Raw genomic sequence first — 17768 nt, forward strand, 5'->3', positions numbered from 1 at the left:
TGGGCACCGGTCTGGGCACCCTGCAGGGCCCGGGGCTGCTGCTTATGGTGCCGTCCCTCGCAGTTCTGGGAGTCAGCCTCCCAGTCATCCCCCGAGACCTCCGGCATCAGCTCAGCCTCCAGCAGCACCTCCTCCTCGTCAGCCTCCACCACGCCCGTGGCCTCCGCCCGTACCCACAAGCGCTCCGTCTCGGGGGTTTGCAGCTACAGCTCCGCACTGCCACTCTACAACCAGCAGGTGGGCGACTGCTGCATCATCCGCGTCAGCCTGGATGTGGACAACGGCAACATGTACAAGAGCATCCTGGTGAGCCCCGCGGCCCGCGCTCTGCCGGGCCATCTCCCGTCCCTGCCCGCCTGGAGCTGGCCTTCTGGTGGGTCAGGAAAGCCGGACGGACACCAGATACAGACGCAAGGAAGCCAGGGCGTCAGTCAGCGCTAAGGGCGGCAGATGGAGGGGTTTTGATGGAGGCCAGGGGGCTCACTGATGAGGGGCCTGAGGGCGCAGGGAGCAGCGTGTCAAGCCCGAGGCGGGAGTGTGCCTGGGGTTGGCGGACCAGCAAGGGGGCCCGAGATGTAGGAGCAGGGGTCAGGGCTAGGGTTGGGGTCAGGAAAGTGCTGGGGACCTGGATCTCGTTGGAGGGAGGCAGGAGCCGCTGGAGGTTGGAGCAGAGAAGGGACGGCAGTGACTTCTGGCTTCTTGGGGGAGTGGGCTGATGCTGGGAGACACAGAGAGCTGGTTAGGAGGCTGCTGTTGCAGTCAGGCGGGAAGAACAGTGGCCGCACCGAGCTGGCGGCCGTGGAGGTGGCCGGCAGTGTCAGACACTGGGTATCATTTGAAGATAGAGATCAAGCCAGTGGGAGTTGGGAGGCCTCTGCTCATCCTCCAGAACTCGGGCTGCCGATGAGCCATTTGTGCCCCCCCTTCAGCCCACACTGGGTCAGGTGCCCCATTACACAGCCACCTGTGCTGAGCTCCTCTCGCTGCCAGGAGCTAGCACGAGTGTCATTAAGTAGTCACCTGTATGACCCTGTATCTAAGGCCTGCCTGCCTTCTAGCCCTTGCGGTGGAGGCAGCAGCGGTTGGCCTGTGCTGACCACCACTGCAGCCTCCAGCTCAGCGCAGGCCTGGCACTTAGGCAGCCACTGGGCGTCCAGCTGGCTTCTCCTCTCTTATCTCCAGGGCTGGGACTAAATACCGTCTGTTCCCTGGGGTCATTGAAACTGTTGTCCTGGAGGGGCAGGGTCAAGGGGGAGCAGCCCCCAGGAGCGTGTGGTTTTCCTAGGTGGCATGGGAGGAGGTGGCTGGCTTGTAGGAGAATGAGGGGTAGGAACAATATGGGACCCTTCCTCAGTGCACAGAGGACTCCCCGGGGGCAGGAGAAGGTGGTGAGGTCCCCATGCATCCAGAACCCGGCCAGAGGGTGTGAGCCCCTGTACACAGTGCCTAGGTGGCTCCAAGGGTCCCTGGCTGCTGTACTCTGGGGGAGCTACTCCAGGACCCTTGCCCTGATGGCCTGTCGCCCACCCCAATCCAGGTGACCAGCCAAGATAAGGCTCCGGCTGTAATCCGCAAGGCCATGGACAAACACAACCTGGACGAGGATGAGCCAGAGGACTATGAGCTGGTGCAGATTATTTCAGACGATCGAAGTAAGTCAGAGGCTAGGCAGGTGGGCCATGGAGGTGCAGGCGTTGGCACCGTGTCCCAGTCCCATGGCCAACAGTCCCAGAAAACATGCCACCAGGGTGGGAGTAGGCCTTCTGCATGCACCAACCTGCCCCGAGGCAGCTCTGGACGCCCCAGTGTCTCCTCACTGGCCCCTGGCGGCTACTGGGCTCCTGTCATGTGCCCTTCCCTGGCAGTGGGACACCTCGTTCAGAGCTAGAATCATTGAGGAGTGAAGAGAAAAGGCTTTTCTCCTGGGGCATGACATCCAGATGGCCAAGCCCACAGTCCATTCAGAGGGTCACTTTCTGGCTGAGATGGGAAATGTGTCCTTCAGAAGGAATTGTGACTGCCGTGGACCGCAGCATCAAATATGTTAAAATCCATGCACATGTGATGCTGTCTTAGTCGATTTGGGCTGCTATAACAAAATGCCACCAACTAGGTGGCTTATAAACAACAGAAATTTATTTCTCATAGCTCTGGAGGCTGGAAATCCAGGCTCAGGGTGCCTGCATGGTCAGGTTCTAGTGAGAACGCTCTGCTGAGTCGCAACTGCCTCCTTCTCCCTGTGCCCTCACGGGGTGGGAGGGGCGAGGCAGCTCTCTGGGGTCTCTTATAAGGGCGCTAATCCTATTCATGAGGCTCCACCCTTGTGACCTGATCACCTCCCCAAGGCCCCACCTCCAAGTACCATCACCTTGGGGGTTAGGACTTCCACATATGGATTTGAGGGGGACACAAACATTCAGACCATAGCAGACACTAAGAACAAAATGGAGGCTCAGTACAGTAGTCCCCCCTCATCCGTGGTTTCGCTTTCACAGTTTCAGTTATCTGAGGTCAACTGCAGTCTGAAAATATTAAATGGAAAATTCCAGAAATTAACAATTCATAAGTTTTAAATTGCACACCATTCTGAATAGCGTGATGAAATCTCACACTGTCCTGCTCCGTCTCTCCTGGGATGTGAATCATCCCTTTCCAGCACTTCCATGCTGTAGACACTACCCGCCCATTAGTCACTTAGTAGCCGTCTTGGTTATGAGACCGACTGTCGCAGTACGGCGGAGATTGTGTTCCAGGAACCCTTAGTTTACTTAATAATGGCCCTAAAGCGCAAGAGTAGCAATGCTGGCGATTGGGATACGCCACAGAGAGGCTGTAGCGTGCCTCATTTAAGTGAGAAAGTGAAAGTTCTCAACATAAGAAAAGGAAAAAAATCGCATGCTGAGGTTGCTGAGATCTACGGGAACTTTCATTACAGTATATTGTTACAATTGTTCTATTTTACTACAGTCACGCATCACTTAATGACGGGAATACCTTCTGAGAACTGTGGTGTTAGGCGATTTTGTTGTTGTGCAAACACCCCGGAGTGCACTTACACAAACCTAGATGGGATAGCCCACCACACGCCTGGGCTCTATGGGGCTAATCCTATGGGACCACCGTCATATATGCAGTCCCTCGTTGACTGAAGTGTTATGTGGTGCACGGCTGTCTTAGTTATTATTGTTATGTCTTCCTCTGCCTAATTTATAAATTAAACTTTATCATAGCTATATACGTATGTATAGGAAAAAACCTAGTATATAGAGGGTTTGGTACTAACTGCAGTTTCAGGCATCCACTGGGGGTCTTGAAACATATCCCCCACAGAAAAGGGGGGACCACTGTATTCTAAAAGGGAAAGAATCAAGAAGAAAAGCACCCACTCGAGCCAGACTGCTGGGGCTTGGAGACTCAGGCCAGTTCCTGTTCTCTCATCCCACAGTGGAGATAAAACAGCCAGTGGATTAACCTAGAAACGCATAGTGTGTACATGTGCTGTAAGGTTAACTGTGGGGCCGGCCCCGTGGCTTAGCGGTTAAGTGCGCGCGCTCCGCTACTGGCGGCCCAGGGTTCCGATCCCGGGTGCGCACCGACGCACCGCTTTTCCGGCCATGCTGAGGCCATATCCCACATACAGCAACTAGAAGGATGTGTGGCTATGACATACAACTATCTACTGGGGCTTTGGGGAAAAAAAGGAGGAGGATTGGCAATAGATGTTAGCTCAGAGCTGGTCTTCCTCAGCAAAAAGAGGAGGATTAGCATGGATGTTAGCTCAGGGCTGATCTCCCTCACAAAAAAAAAAGGTTAACTGTGCGTATTACCACCACTGTTTCCTTCCTGCGTGAGCTGCTCACCTGCTCCCAGCCCTTAGGCCCAGACAATTAGCAATGACCCCTCGAGCCCTAGAAGTTGCTTTCTAAATCCTCTCTCAACTACTTGCACCATTTTGGTGAGGTGGGCAGAGCGGGTGAGACCCCCATCTTACAGAAAAGGAAGACTGAGGCCTAGACAGATTAAGAACTAGAGTAAGAGCCACACGATGGAGGCAGGAACGTGAGCTCCAGCCCAGCAGTGGTGTGTAGCGGGCTGGATGCCAGAGCAGATGGGTGGGAGATAGGAGCCGGGAGCAAGTACCTGCTGGGTGCCTGGTACCCCGGGGGCATGGGGGCCTCCTGGAGCCCACTGCAAGAGGCCTGGGGCTAGGCCTGCCCTTCACTGGGCCTCAGAGCCCTTGTCCTGAGTAAGGCAGGATTCAGGGGACGTGGTCTGGATTCTAGAAAGACTGTTCCAGCTTGAGATCCTGATTGGTGAAGGCAGTGGAGGGGCGGGTTGGATGACCCTTCAGATAACCTCCAGACAGAAGGGGACTCCTGCAGTCAGAGTCCTTTGTAAGCAAGAGTCGTTAGGTTTCATCAATGCTTCAGCATTCTGTCCTCGGGCAGGTGTCATTAAGAGGGATCCTTGGCAGTCCTGGAGTTGGGTGGGAGGTCTCAGGTCTCTGGCTCAGGCCTGCCCTTGTGGGGCCTCTCAAGGGCTGGGGCTTCCTGTGGGACCCCATAAGCACCGCTGACCCTCCCTCTGCACCTCCCCCACCAGAGCTGAAGATCCCTGAAAACGCCAACGTGTTCTATGCCATGAACTCTACTGCCAACTATGACTTTGTCCTAAAGAAACGGACCTTCACCAAGGGGGCAAAGGTCAGGCATGGAGCCAGCTCAACCCTCCCTCGTGTGAAGCAGAAGGGACTCAAGATTGCCAAGGGCATCTTCTAATTGGTCCCCAGCGCTGGCCAGCCACAGGACCACCCTTTCCAGGGTCTGGCTGGCCGGGGAACTCAGCACTTACAGACTGCAGTGGCCCGGGCCAAGTGGGCACCTTCTGCCCAGCCTGCCAGCCCAGGCCACCCCCAGACTCCAGTTTCACCCTGAACCTCTCCTGCTGCCGGGATTGACGCCTGCCAGTCGACAGGCTGACCTGGCCTCCTGTGGACCACTCGCTGCCTTAGGTGCCTTCTGCTCTCTGGACCAGAGGACTAGCTGACTTTTGCCAAGGAGTGCTGCCAATGGACACAGCCCTGCATGCCACTGGGCACTGCCCTCTATGCCTCCCTCACACCTTCGCAGGTGTGGGTCACTGCCACCTTTGCCCATGGGTACCCCAGGGCACCCACTCGTCCACCGAGTCTGACCACTGCAGTTCTCTCCTCGTGCCCGCGGGCACTGGCCTGTACCCTTCATGGGGGTCCCGGTCCCTCCTCCCACCACCCTAGCCTTTCTCAGGCTGCACCAAAGATTCCATCATCAGGGCCAACTGAGAGTGAGGGAGTCTCGCCCACTACCACCCAGCCCTCCCGGAGAAGAGAGAGACCCTCCTCATGGACCACACTCTTCACCCGGTGCATGAAGACGGTCTCAGTCGAGTCCCACTGATGTCGAATCTCATGACACTCGAGTGCCACTCACTGCTGCATCCTGGGCTTTACGAGACCACACGAGACGGGGGTTAGTGAGAGAGGAGGATTTGGGGGGAGGAGGAGGGGGGATGAATATTTGTATAAAAGGCAAAAAAAAAAAAAATGTTTACCAGTTGGGGAGGGGCAATATTTATTTGTTGTAAATAGCAAATGCTAGACTTGAATATTATATTAAAATCATGTTTCTACTGTAGCCCTCGAGTTGCATTTCGTTCTTTCATTTCCTGTGCTAATTTAAATGAGGTGCAGACTCGCACATTATGTGTTCACATAGGAAATCTTGCCAGGGTATTGGTTTATTTTGTGCGGGAGAATCAAGAAGGGACAGCCACCCTTCTCTGGCTCACTTAAGGAAACACACGTCCGCCTTTCACTGAGCAGATAAAAACATTTAGAGAAGTTTTTGTCTTCACAGAGAAGATAGAAACACTTTCACAGACCCGGCAGGTAGAAATGCTGAGAGAAGTCGTGTGCTTACTAACGTGGCAGAGGAGGGACACATTGCATCCTTGGGCTTCCATGGGTCAAGAGCAGGGGCAGTCAGGAGAGGCCCGCACCGCAGCAAGGGTCCATCCCCGTCAGTCTCTGACAGGGGATCCCCCCTTCACACCTGAGAGCCCTTGACCAAGCCAGGAAGCCCAGAGCAGCCACAGTGGTCCCAGGCCAGCCCGAGGCCCCTGCTCCTTGAGAGGTAGGTTTGCCTCTGTTCAGCTCTGCCATGTGGGGCAGCAGGACGTGGCTCCCAGGCCTCAGTCTTCCACCTGCGGCTGGAGAGGGAGAGAGTGGCCAGCTGGTCCCTGGTGCTGCTGCCCCACGTGCACACCAGCACTCTGGAATCCTCTCTCTGAGCCCTCCCGCCCCACTAAGGACTGGGTGGGGGTAGAGAAGAAGCCCTCTGGCATTGTTGTGAGCACTGGCTCTGGAGTCTCTAGGTTTGAATCCTTGCTCTGATGACCTGGAGCACATGACCCCCTCTCAGGGCCTTGCTTCGCTCTAAATATCTGTAAGTGTCTAAAATGGGGATGTTCACAATGCCCACCTCACGTGGCCACAGTGAGGTCAGGCTGGTTAAGCCCTTGGTGCAGTGCCCGGGTCCAGACTCCCAGAGGTGAGGGCCCTGACTCTGACCTCTGCCTCCAGCCCCCCGTTCTGCCAGAGCCCTCGGGCACCACCCAGCAGGCCCCCCAATGCCCAGCCCTCCTGCACCCTCTGCTTCCCACCCTGCAGTATGATACTTTATTCTCTCTCTGACTTGGATCCAGCTGGAGGCAGACTCTGTTTCTCTTCCCAGGCTGATTCCCTGACGCCAGTTAGAACAGAGGTCACTCCCCACACCCCAGAGGACTTGGGTGTGGCTGGGCTCCACCAGTCCAGAGGAGGCCACCGCCTGCACAGCCCAGCTTCCCTCTCAGCTGTGGCCGCTGCTGGCCCTGCCCACCCTTTGGGGCAGAGCTCAGCCCCTCGGAGCCAGCATGCTGGTGTGGAGGGACCCTCGCCTGAGTGCCAGTCCTGGCTCTGACACAGAACTTCTCCCAACCTGTTTCCTCCTCCTTAAAATGAGGATAGTACTGTCACCTGGAGGAAGTGTGTTGGGCCCAGCGCCTGGTGCTGTCAACTGAGGGCCCTCCTTCCTGGGTCTCAGGAGCAAAGAAAGATGCCAGCCAGAGAGAGATGAGGCTTTATTCAGGAAGAGCTCGAGAGCGGAGGGGTGCGCCCTGGGGTCCCACCGTGTGGCCTCTTGGGGCCATGGACATTAGAAACCAATGACTACGGGCATCTGAGCCGCCTCAGAGTCACCCATGGGGGGCGCAGGGGTGGCCTCAGAGTCACCCATGGGGGTCACGGGGGTGGTCTCAGAGTCACCCGTCGGAGGCGCAGGGACGGTCCCCTCGCTGGCCACCGCCGGCAGCGCCTCGTAGGTCAGGGACCAGTAGCGCAGGTAGTCAGTCCTCAGGTTCTCCTTCATCGAGCTGCCATCCATCTCCTTGTTGATCTCCAGGTAGTTGCCGCTTTCCAGGGTGTAGGGATCCCAGTGCGTGGGCACGGCTGAGTGGCCCGTGTTGGGGTCCCTGCAAGGTAAGAAAAGGCTGGGTGGGGGCTGGGGGCTCACAGGAGGCTGGAGACCTGTGCCTCCGGCTTGGCTCAGCTTCGCGTGCCTGGGCAGTCCTCGGCCTTCTGTGCTGCCCCGAACCCTCAGGGCCCCTCCCTGTATCCCTGGCACTGGCTGGGCACGTGGAGCCCCAAGACATGCAGCTCTTGGCCCAGCCAGTAGCTCTTATCTTCACATACAGAGTGGGTTCCGAGGCTCGGGGAGCTTCACTATCGGTGAGGGAACAGACTAAAACCCAGGCCTGCAGGCAAAGAGGCTCTGGGCTCAACCTCACCCCCGCCTTACCCAGTTCTGGCAAAGTTGGTCCAATAGGCAATCATGGCCTTGGAGACCGTCCTGTGTTGGGACTGGTAACCCAGAGGGGTGGCGAAGGGCTTCCCGAACACGTACTGGATGTCATCTGCATGGTCAGCCCCCACCCAGCTAGGGTAGATGGGCATCCGAGACGGCAGGGAGAACAGGTAGGCGTAGGTCTTGGCACTCCTGAGGAGGGGAGGGGAGACCGCCCAGGTTGGCAGGGTGCTCACCTGGGGCCACCTAGCCCAGAGATGGGCCCTAGAGGGAGGCCATAGGGGGAGCAGGGAAGGGTCCGGGGAACTCCCACAAGCCTCACGAAGAAACTGGGATTCTTACACCTGGGGAAGGGAAAGCTGTGGGCCAAATTTATAGATTCATGGGTTCTCCGATTTTCGTTGTATTTATACTTCACCTCCACAAAACGTGTTGAGGCATCTTCCTCCTATAATTCAGTATCAAGAGAGATTTTTTTTCTCTGCAAGTGAATTTGTATTCTTCATTGGCTTGGACAAGATACGTGCCCCCAGATGTTTCCCTTTTTGCCTTGACTGACAAGACCCTCAGGGCTAAATTCATTGCTCAGCTGCTGCAAATCTTTCATCCTATGCTTCCAGGAATAATTTTATCCTCCTACTTTTTAAGCATTCCTAACTTATTTTTTTATTTTAATTGGCTATTTTTATATGGAGGTTTTTAATGCGGCCACAGGCTTAAGTTATTTTGAAAGTTGCCAAAGTTGAAACCCACGACAGAGACCATTATCCAGTGTTTTCTCTTACACAGCATGAGGGATGGAAAGTAGACTCAAGAACTTTCCAGTGGGAAGGATGTGAGGTGAGGGATAGCATGCAGGGCTGGGCTGGGCAGAGGATCATGGGAGGGTTTTGTAAAGCCCCCTGAGGTTGGGAGGGAGGAGGGGCCCTCTAAAATCTTGTCAGGCCTGGGCAAGGCAGATGGTGCGGGCACAGGTGGGGACCCGAGCATGGCTTCCCAGGCATCCCAGACACCTGTGAGCCACCCATCAGCGGTCCCAGGTGGGCCTCCCCCTGCCCCTCCCTCCTCACTCAGCATTAGCTCTGTGCTGGGCCAGGGCCATCTCTGTGGGCACCAGGAAGAGGATGTCGGTCTCAAAGTCCACCACGGTCTTCTTCTTGGTCTCCTGGGATGCGTCGAGGGCCCAGGGCTTGGTGTACACGTCAAAGGTGGCATTGGCACCTCTGAGCCCCTTGGTCATGGTGAGCCCGCTGACCAGCTTGTAGAAGTCCTCCCTGCAGGCACCAAGCCAGCACTGAACCCTCCGCCAGTGCCCATGGGAGGGTCTCTGCACCCCCATCCAGCAGACAGCCACGGATAGCCCCCCAACACGGTACTAACTCCCTCACTCTGCTGATGCCTCCCCAGCTGTCCTCGGGCACCGCCCGTGGCCCTGCGCCCCCTGCTTACTCTGTGATGACCTCCTTGTTCTTGTTGATGGCTGGCAGGTCGAGGCCGGCGAACATGTGGCCGTCCATGTCATTGGTGCCTGCGAGGTAGTCAATGTCGGCAGCGTTGGCGTACAGGTTCACAGGGTCATCGGGGATGAAGTCTCCATCGACGACAGGGAGGAAGCCCAGGTAGTGCAACGCAGGGTCTGAGTGGGAAAACAGCATGTTCTCGTGCCTTTCAGCACCCACCTGCTCTTCCCCTCAGCCTCCGGGGCGGGAGTTGCCTCCATCTCCTGCCTCCTTTGATTAGACCAGGGTTTCTCAGCCTGGGCATTACTGACATTTGGGGCAGGATAATTCTGTGTCATGGGGGCCGTCCTGTGCGTGGAGGGTGCTTGGCAGCATCCCTGGCCTAGACTCACTAGATGCCAGCAGCACCCCCCACCCGAGATGTGACAATCAAAACTGTCTCCAGACTCTGCCACACGTTCCCGGGGCGAAATTGCGCAGGTTGAGAACCACTGGTCTAGAGGCCAAGTCGTCCCATCCCTGTCAAGTCCCTTTCCTCCCCCTCTTCTCCCTTGACCCCAAGTCAGGAAGGAGGGAGACCTGGGAGTAACCAAGGGGCGGATGGAGAAAGAGGTGCCCCCTCTGACGGCTGGGTTCTAGTGTGTTAGCCAGAAACGTTCAGGATCTGCATTGCCCTCTAGACCCCTGAACTGGCCCCGAGAGGACCACATAGCTGGCGTGGGGAGGTGGACGCGCTGGCCTCCAGAGCCCGGCCCGGCCCAGCCCGCTTGTCCTCCCATTGAGGAAATAGTTGGTTTGCACTGGGGGCGATATTGTTTGCTTTGATTTGGTTTCACCTGGCACTTATGGTTTAATTCACGTCACGTAAAGATGCAAATGATGGGGCCCCACTGCACTTTGCCTTAGAAGAATGAGCAAGAGAGAATTCCAGCCTACGGGGCTGAGGACGCTGACCCTCGTAGGCTTTGCTGATGGGGTCCCACCAGCCCTCCTGGGGTACAGAGTAGCAGAGCTGGAAGGGCCAAGTGCTACAGCAGGTGTTCAGTAAACATCTGGTGAATGAATGAGTGGAGGAAAGAATGAACGGTCATTTAGTACAAAGGCTCTTGGTCTGAGGTCCACGAATCTCCCGAACATAGTGTGCAAATCACTGTGGATGTGCATGTGTGGGTGGTGGGGCTTCTCAGAGGGGTCATGACCCACGGAGGGTAGGAAGAAAGAACAGCCCCCTCTTCCCCTTGCAGCTGGAGCCACCGAGGCCTGCAAGGGTGGTGGTGGCAGCGAGATGCCTAGGGACTCCAGTGAGCTGTGACGGGGCCAGGCCTCAGACCCGGGCTTGCTCTCCTCTCCAGGAGCGTGCCCTCTCTCCCCCTGGAGCCCCCACGCCCCTGCCCAGCCGGCCCACTCACACTCTGTGCCTGTCAGGGGCATCTTATAGGCCAGCGTCAGGGCATGGGGGTCGGTGATCTTCAGACACCTGGCCATCCTGGAGGTATCGTCCACGGGGCAGCCCACCTTCTCGGCGATCTGGAGGGGTGGGCAAGGCAAGTAGCTGAGACGAGTGCTTGGGGCCGAGAACATGAGGTCGGGGCAGAGAGCGGGAAGGAGGAAGGCCCCTCCCACCGCAGCTCCTCCTTACACTCTTGGCCCAGAAGAGGGGGTTCTTCTGGACAGCCCAGGGGCTCAGTGCCACGCCGCTCTGGCTGATGGCTCGGCGGATGAAGCCCTTGTTGTAGGGAGAGAGCGTCTGCAATACACAGAGGTCCTGTCACCACGGCCTCTCCCCACCTGCGCACCCTAGGCTCAGCCAAGGACAAACCCTGAGGTCAGCTCGAACCCCTCCCCTCGCCCCCATCGGCTCCCTCCTACACCCTTGGATGTAGGTCCCCCCGCTCCAGGGTCCCCAGACCTGCAGAGAGACGCTGGCACCTCCGGCTGATTCCCCAAAGATGGTGATGTTGTTGGGGTCTCCCCCGAAGGCTGCGATGTTCCTCTTCACCCACGCAATGGCCATGTGCTGATCCCGAAGACCATAGTTACCTGGGGGCGGGCCAGGGAGGGGCCTTCATTGGGGCCCTTGGCTGGGGCTGGGGTGCCACACGAGGTGCACAATCCATGTGGGTGGGATGAACATGTCCTCAACTACATAGGGACCGTGGATGAGTCCTGGGATGGCATGTGGTGGGTCCCCAGGAGGCTGGTCGGGTGTGTGCTGGAGGGGGCAGGGCTCAGGCTGGGGAAGGGGAGCAGGAGGGCCAGGCCTGCTCGTCTCTCTCCCTCCCTGCCACCATGCTTCTTGTCTGTCCTGCGGCTTCTGTGTCCCCCTGGGTCCCCGCCTCAATGTCTTTCTGTCTCTCACTCAGCCCCTGTCCCTGCTCCCCTGGGTCTCTCTGTGTCTCAGTCTGTCACTCTGTCAGTGTCTGTCTGGATGGCTCGCTATCTGGCAGCGTCTTCTCTTTCGCTACAGCTGCCGAGGGGCTCCTGGGTCTCACGATTCATCTCTAGCTCCCTGGCTCTGCGAATAGGATTCTGGGCTTTCCAGGGGCCTGTCAGGAGTTGTTTGGGGATGAGGAGCAACCCTCAGAGCTTGGGGAGTTGGGTGCACTCGCATCCCCACCCTCATGCCCGTGGCATCTCACAGACCTGGCAGGTTGGGGTCCCCAGTGCTGAGGAAGCCCAGGGGGCCAACGCGGTAGTTGAAGGTGACCACGATGACATTGCCCCGCGTGGCAATCTCCTCCCCATCGTACAGGTAGTTGCTGAGAAAGTTGGCCCCCTGGCCGGCCCCCATGAGGAAGGCGCCTCCGTAGATCCAGATCATGACAGGCAGGTCCTGGGAGACTGAGGCAGGGCAGCAGGATGGTGACCCCAGATGCCCGCCCCCCTTCCCGCCTGCTCCCCTCACGCTCACTCTGTGCTGATTTCAGGGAAGTTCAGCTCTGGAGCCCCAGACACAACCCAGGGTTAGGGCCTGGGCCTCTGGCTGTAGGGCGCGGGGACTGGAGGGTGGGAGAGGATGAACAGACCTTCCTTCTTGCCCTGGGGGACCCAGATGTTGAGGTACAGGCAGTCCTCATCCCCGTAGGTGTTGTCCTGCGTGATGGTGGCCTGCAGGCATCGCTTCTTGAAGTCGGTGGCCTTCAGTGTCCCTGTGGGGGCTGGCGTGAGAATGGCGGCTGCCCTCTGCCACCCCCAGCTGTAGGACCTGGCCTGCAGCCGCTGGCACCCACCTACCTTTCCAGCCAGGGTGTTCCTGGGGGTTCTCCAGGGTCTTGGTGGGGGCGGCAAAGGGGATGCCCTTGAAGATGTCAACATAGTCGCCAAAGAGGCCAAGCTTCTTGTTGACGCCTTCCACGAAGCCTCCTTCCGTGTACACCACGCCCAGCTGGGAGGGAGAGGCGGGCAGGCTCAGTCTGGTTGGCCTGAATGGGGGTGGGGGTGACCCGAGCAGGCCCAGGGGGGCCCAGAGGCTCCCCAGAGATAGCTTCAAGGAGGGGGCTAATCTGCACTATAACCGAGGCTGCACCCCTGCCACTGGCCTATGTTGCTTGAGGATCCGGCTTGAGGCTTATCCCCCGCCCCGTGGGGTTGGGCGGGGAGGATGTGCTGCTCTCTGTATCTCAGAGGAAACTGGTTCAACCAATGTGTTCCACTCAGGGAAGCATTCTGAGAAGGCCAGGAGAGGCGGGGTGGAGGTTTGATTCTGGCTATGGCCACCAGCTCTGACCATGAGCCTCAGTTTACCCATCTGTAAGATGGGTGTCAGCAGTGTCTCCCTCTGGCCTGTTTGCTTGTCCAGCAGCTGGCAGTGGTAGATGCTCTGTGTACATCAATGTGAGCCTGCTGAACGGTGGGCCCTTCTTCTTCCTCCCTCATCTCTCCCTGCGCTGTCTAGCTGGCCTGGAGTCTGTGGCCTGGAGCCAAGTCCTCACAGCCTCTGTGCTCCCTGCTGGGAAAGACGCCACCCCAGACCATCAGAACTGGGCTGTGTTTCCAGCCTCTGAACAGAGCTAGCCCACGTGGGCCAACGCATCCAATCCTCAGGAGGGTCCTGGCGGCTGGCACTCGTCTACTCTTTGTCCCCAGAGGGAACAGAGCTTTCCTGCTTGAAGTCACCCTGCTGCGAAGTGGCTGTCTGACCTCAGAGTCAGTCTCTTGTCCCCTCCCAGCACTGCCTCTCCATTCGTCCAGGGCGAGCGCCGGTGGATGCTTCCTGGCTCTCACCTGTGCTAGGTTCCAGGTGGGTGAGGGCAGAGCAGCCCCACACCCCCAGGCCCAGGAGGGATCCCAGCCACCCTCTATGGTCTAGGCTAAGGTGGGTGGAGAAGGCTGGAATTGGAGAGACAAAAGGTCCAGAAGTGACACCTGCCACGTGCCGTGGGGGTGGGGCGGGGGGCCCAGGAATTGGGCCCAGGCCTGGCCTCCCTCTCTCTGGTCCCAGGATGAGCCTCCTTGTCCCAGACCTCTGGGCATTTTTCCTGGCCAGCCTCCCGGGCTGCTGGGGGTAGGAGAGGGCCAAGTCAGTGCCTGGGGGATGGGGACGTCACCTCTCAGAAGTGTCTCTGTGTGACTGAGACTGGCCTGAGGCCTCAGGTGGGGGGGCCAAGGGCATGGGGACCCTGGCCATTGTGGCAGCGTGGGAAGCGGTGACGCTGGCTGCTGGAGCAGAGTGGCGGAAACCCAGGACTGCTCAGCCCCCAGAAAAGAACTCCCCTGAAGAAAGAGAGAGACCTCCTCTCAGTGGCAGATGGGGCCAGGACAGCGCCTGACCCTCCAGGGTGAAGGGGCAGGTCCCAGGAGCAGCAGGGGCGCGAAGAGCAGGGCCCACGAGAGCAGATGAGGGGCGGAGAGGCAGCTGGTTGGAGAACAGCATGGTGGGAGGCTGGGGTCCCCTATTTGAGCCCCGCTGGGAGCAGGCACTGGCCATACCCACACCGTTTGCGTGTGGCTGTTGGGGCTTCCATCCTGGAGGCACTTTCCCTGCCTCATTCCTCACACCACGGTTGGGCAGTGAGGGAGGGCACGTTTTATAGATGCCCCAGGAGGGTTAGCAGGCTCTGGACTCTCTCTGGAGGGGGATGCTGCCCGTAACAAGCAGGTGGGTGTGAACTCCCTCCTGGAAGATGGAGGTTATGTTGGGAACCAGACTCCGGGTGGACTAGACCGGGTTCTGGATTCCTGTTCAGCCTCTGGTGGCTGCGTGATGTTGGACAAATTGCTCGTCTGCTTTGGGCCCTATCTCCCCTCCTGTTCAGAGCGGACAACGTCGACATCACAGGGGTGTTGTGGCTCAGGTTGCCAGATTCAGCAAATAAAAATCAAGGACGCCCAGTTACACTGGAATTTCAGATAAAACATGAATTTTTTTTTTCAGTATAAGTATGTCCCAAATTGCATTGGACTGACTTATACCGAAAATTACTCATGGTTTACATGAAATTTAAATGTAATTGGGCATCCTGTCTTTTACCTGGCAACCTGAGATTCTCTTTCTCAGGCTGGTTCTTTCTGCCTGTGACTCTGGCTTCCCTCCACTATGCCCTGTCCTGTTTCCAGATCTGGTTTAGCGGGAGGAGAGAGCAGCCCCTGCCCCTCTGCTGGGCTCTCACTTACCTCTGCAGCGCTCGCTACTGCCAAGCAGCAAGTGAGGCCCAAGACAGCCAGCTCCAGGCGCCCCATGGTGTGTGCCTGCCTCTGTGCGGCCCTCCCACCGGGCCCAGGGGTATTTATGGGGCTGGCGCCAGCCAGGAGCCTGAGTTAGCAGCTGCCTGAAGAGGGTCCCTTTCCCCACCTCTTACCTCTGCCCCCATCCTGCAGGCTGGCCACATGCCAGGCAGTGGACCTGAGGCCAGGAGACATCTGCTGTTTACAGCCGAGTTGAGGCTGGGCCAAGGTCACACGCAGGTGCGCACACATGTACATGCACAGGTGCAGGGACCGTTCATCCTTCCCAGGGCCAGCTGCTCCCAGGCACCCTGGTGCCCACAGTGCACCTGTGCAGGTTACTGCCTGCCTGGGAGCAGAGGCAGGTGGCAAGGGGGGCGCTGCAGGGGCTGGGACTTGGCTCAGGGCACAGTGCCCTGTGTTCTAGCTTATTTACAAGGGCTTGGTTCCACCTTCAGAGAAATGGGCATGCTTCGGGGTCTTCATGCCCCGCCTGCCCCCCCAAGCTCAGAAGAGGAAGTTTACAGGAAACTGGGCACGTGACTTCCAGGACAGAGATGGCTGTGTGCTGCGGGGCAGCCAGTGTGGCTGACTCTTGTTACCGAGGGCTCACTGGGTGTGCAGTTTGAGTTGGCTGTGGGGACCCAGAGCAGCACGAGGTGATCCTGCCCTTGGGGTGTGGGGGAAGCCTCCCATTCAGCACGATGAGTCCTGGGATGGGAGGACAAGAGGCTTGGGTGGACACAGGGGAGGTGGGGAAGGGGGCTCCAGCCCAGCCCTGAGGGCTTCCCTGAAGAAAAGGGAGGGCTGGGCTTTCTGGCCACAGAAATGGGCAAAGACTCTGGGGCATAACCTGGCAGAGAGAGAGAGAGAAAATTGAGCACAGACGTATGAGATAATAGCTAAAGAGGCCACTCCTAGTTTCTGTGAATGTGTATTACTTTGGCAACCAGAGAGGGTTATTAAGAAGTGAAAGACCACCGTGGACAAGGCCTAAAGACTGTGCCTTTGAGTTCAGCCACATCCCAGGGCACCTCTCACAGAGGACACTCAGGCTCCACTGCAGTCATGTCCAGTGATGGGGTGCATTCAGGAGCCAGGGGACAGCCAGAGCCCTCCCAGGCCAACAGCCCCTCAGGCTGGGCCCAGCAGCCCCTTTGCTGTCCAGAAGACTGTGCTTCTAACACAGCCCACAGCCCTGCTTACATCAGGTCTGTGGCTGTTGCCAAGACCCACGTGGATCTACAGATACACGTCTACCCGAAGCGGTGCCCAGACCTTTGGTGATGCTGAGCGGAGGGAGAGAGGCTGTTTCGAAAGGTGGCGAGGGGTGGGCTGCTGTAGGTGGGAGCGAGGAGTCAGGACTCTTGGAAGGGGCATGCAGGCCAGTCTGGGGTGAGAGTGGTCAGCTAGGCGTATGAGGACCAGGAGCAAAGGGTTTGCGGGCTGCTGCCACAGACAAGGAAGCGCATTTGTTAACTCACGCCTTTTTCCAGCTCTTTGAATTGCGAGAACCTGTTCTAAAGGAAGTAATTCTGGGTGTGGAGGAGGGGAAGACCTGTGTGCAGGGATATTCACTGCAGTTATTTATAGCAGCTAAGGAGGAAAGGCAGAGGGGGTGGAAGCCAGGAGGGGAGAGGGAAAGGAGGCCTACACTCAACAATAAAGGTGGTTACTGACTTTTTTAACAGTTAGGGGCCCCACATGGTCCTGCACAGAGTAGATCAATAAACGCTGAAGGAGCAGTCTCAGAAATATCCAGAAGAGACTCACATTGTCCATCCAATAACAAAAATCGCCAGCTGGCTTCCTGGCTACACTTGCCGAATGTGTCCATTAGCTGATCCTGCTTTAGAGAGCTGACTTTAAGGGCATTCATTTCAGCCAAAAAAGATTCGGCCAGTGTCTGCCATCTGACACTCTCTCCTTGACCAGGCTCTGCTCAGGCTCCTCTATTGAACTAGGCATGTTTGCATTGTCCAGTTTTAGCACAAATCCTGTTAAGTTGGTTTAACCAGAATCCCCTACCCTCCATATCTGACCACCCTGGGTATCTGATTGGGTTCCTCAGCCTCCACGATCCCCCAGGTGCTCTCTGAGCCTGCCTTCAGCAAGAATCCCGGTTTAGGTAGAATCCCCCTCACCCCTGCCGGCTTCCCTTACCTTTGCATCCCCCACCCCACCTGCTCCTCGGCTGTAAGCTCCCACTTGCCCATGCTGTATTTGGAATTGAGCTTGGTTCTGTACTGAAGTCTCTTTTCCCCTATTGCAATAGTCCTGAATAAAATCTGTTTTTACCCCTTTAACTACTGTCCAACTCTGGTTTTCCTTTGACAGATCTCCTTCTCAGAGCCCTGAGACCCTGACACTGCACAGGGCTGACCTGTGTGCCCAGGCCGCCTCTGTCCCTTGGTATGGACCATGTGGCATCAGCTATGCTGTGGCCTCGGCTGTTGCTTTTCCTCAGGCAATCTTCTGACTCCAAAAAGGCTGGGACAGGAAAACCACACAAAACTAGGAGCAGTGTGGCTGTTACCCATCAGCTGCACTGTGGGGATTGGGTGGAGAAAATTTAATCCAAAAGTCTGAACTGGGAGTTTCGCTCCTGGTCCATGGACCTGTTAACAAGTTCAAGGACAGACTGGGGGGGCCTGGATGCCCCTGAAACTGGATGCACATATTTGTGGGTATGCAAGTTTTTCTGCAGCAGGATTCTGTGGTTATCACTGGATGCTTGGAGCATCTATGACCTTCCAAAAAGTCT

The 17768-nt window shown here is 57.4% G+C and overlaps 2 protein-coding genes across 5 annotated transcripts in view; one reads left to right on the forward strand and one right to left on the reverse strand.

Moving 5' to 3' along the window:
• Positions 1-5672, forward strand: part of RALGDS (ral guanine nucleotide dissociation stimulator) — a 33257-nt gene extending 27585 nt beyond the window's left edge. For all 4 annotated transcript variants that reach the window (XM_087418857.1, XM_087418856.1, XM_014782288.2 and 1 more), the window contains exons 16-18: positions 64-306; positions 1538-1652; positions 4603-5672. In XM_087418857.1, the coding sequence (XP_087274983.1) occupies positions 64-306; positions 1538-1652; positions 4603-4778 (534 nt within the window). In that variant the 3' untranslated portion in view covers positions 4779-5672. The remainder of the gene's footprint in view (positions 1-63; positions 307-1537; positions 1653-4602) is intronic.
• Positions 5673-7076: 1404 nt separating this feature from the next.
• On the reverse strand, positions 7077-17157 carry CEL (carboxyl ester lipase). Its single transcript, XM_087418859.1, has 11 exons — positions 14954-17157; positions 12575-12725; positions 12367-12489; positions 11984-12181; positions 11250-11380; positions 10980-11087; positions 10750-10867; positions 9330-9516; positions 8951-9154; positions 7875-8072; positions 7077-7548 (listed from the first exon to the last, which is right to left on the reverse strand). Exons 1-11 carry the CDS (start codon positions 15017-15019, stop codon positions 7233-7235), a joined length of 1800 nt encoding a protein of 599 aa, XP_087274985.1. The 5' UTR covers positions 15020-17157; the 3' UTR covers positions 7077-7232.
• Between the last annotated feature and the right edge of the window lie 611 nt (positions 17158-17768).

The sequence above is a fragment of the Ceratotherium simum genome, chromosome 29 (genome assembly GCF_057802395.1).
Source record: "Ceratotherium simum simum isolate JZ-2026a chromosome 29, ASM5780239v1, whole genome shotgun sequence".
In the NCBI taxonomy this organism is placed as follows: Eukaryota; Metazoa; Chordata; class Mammalia; order Perissodactyla; family Rhinocerotidae; genus Ceratotherium; species Ceratotherium simum.

Excerpts from the sequence above, each read along its gene's own strand:
- CEL (XM_087418859.1), bottom strand. The coding sequence starts at position 15,019 with ATGGGGCGCCTGGAGCTGGCTGTCTTGGGCCTCACTTGCTGCTTGGCA. Across the intron at positions 9,517-10,749 it reads GCCCCTGACAGGCACAGAGT|ACCCTGCGTTGCACTACCTG; the intron begins GTGAGTGGGCCG and ends TTTCCCACTCAG. Across the intron at positions 8,073-8,950 it reads CAGCACAGAGCTAATGCTGA|GAGTGCCAAGACCTACGCCT; the intron begins GTGAGGAGGGAG and ends TCCCCTCCTCAG.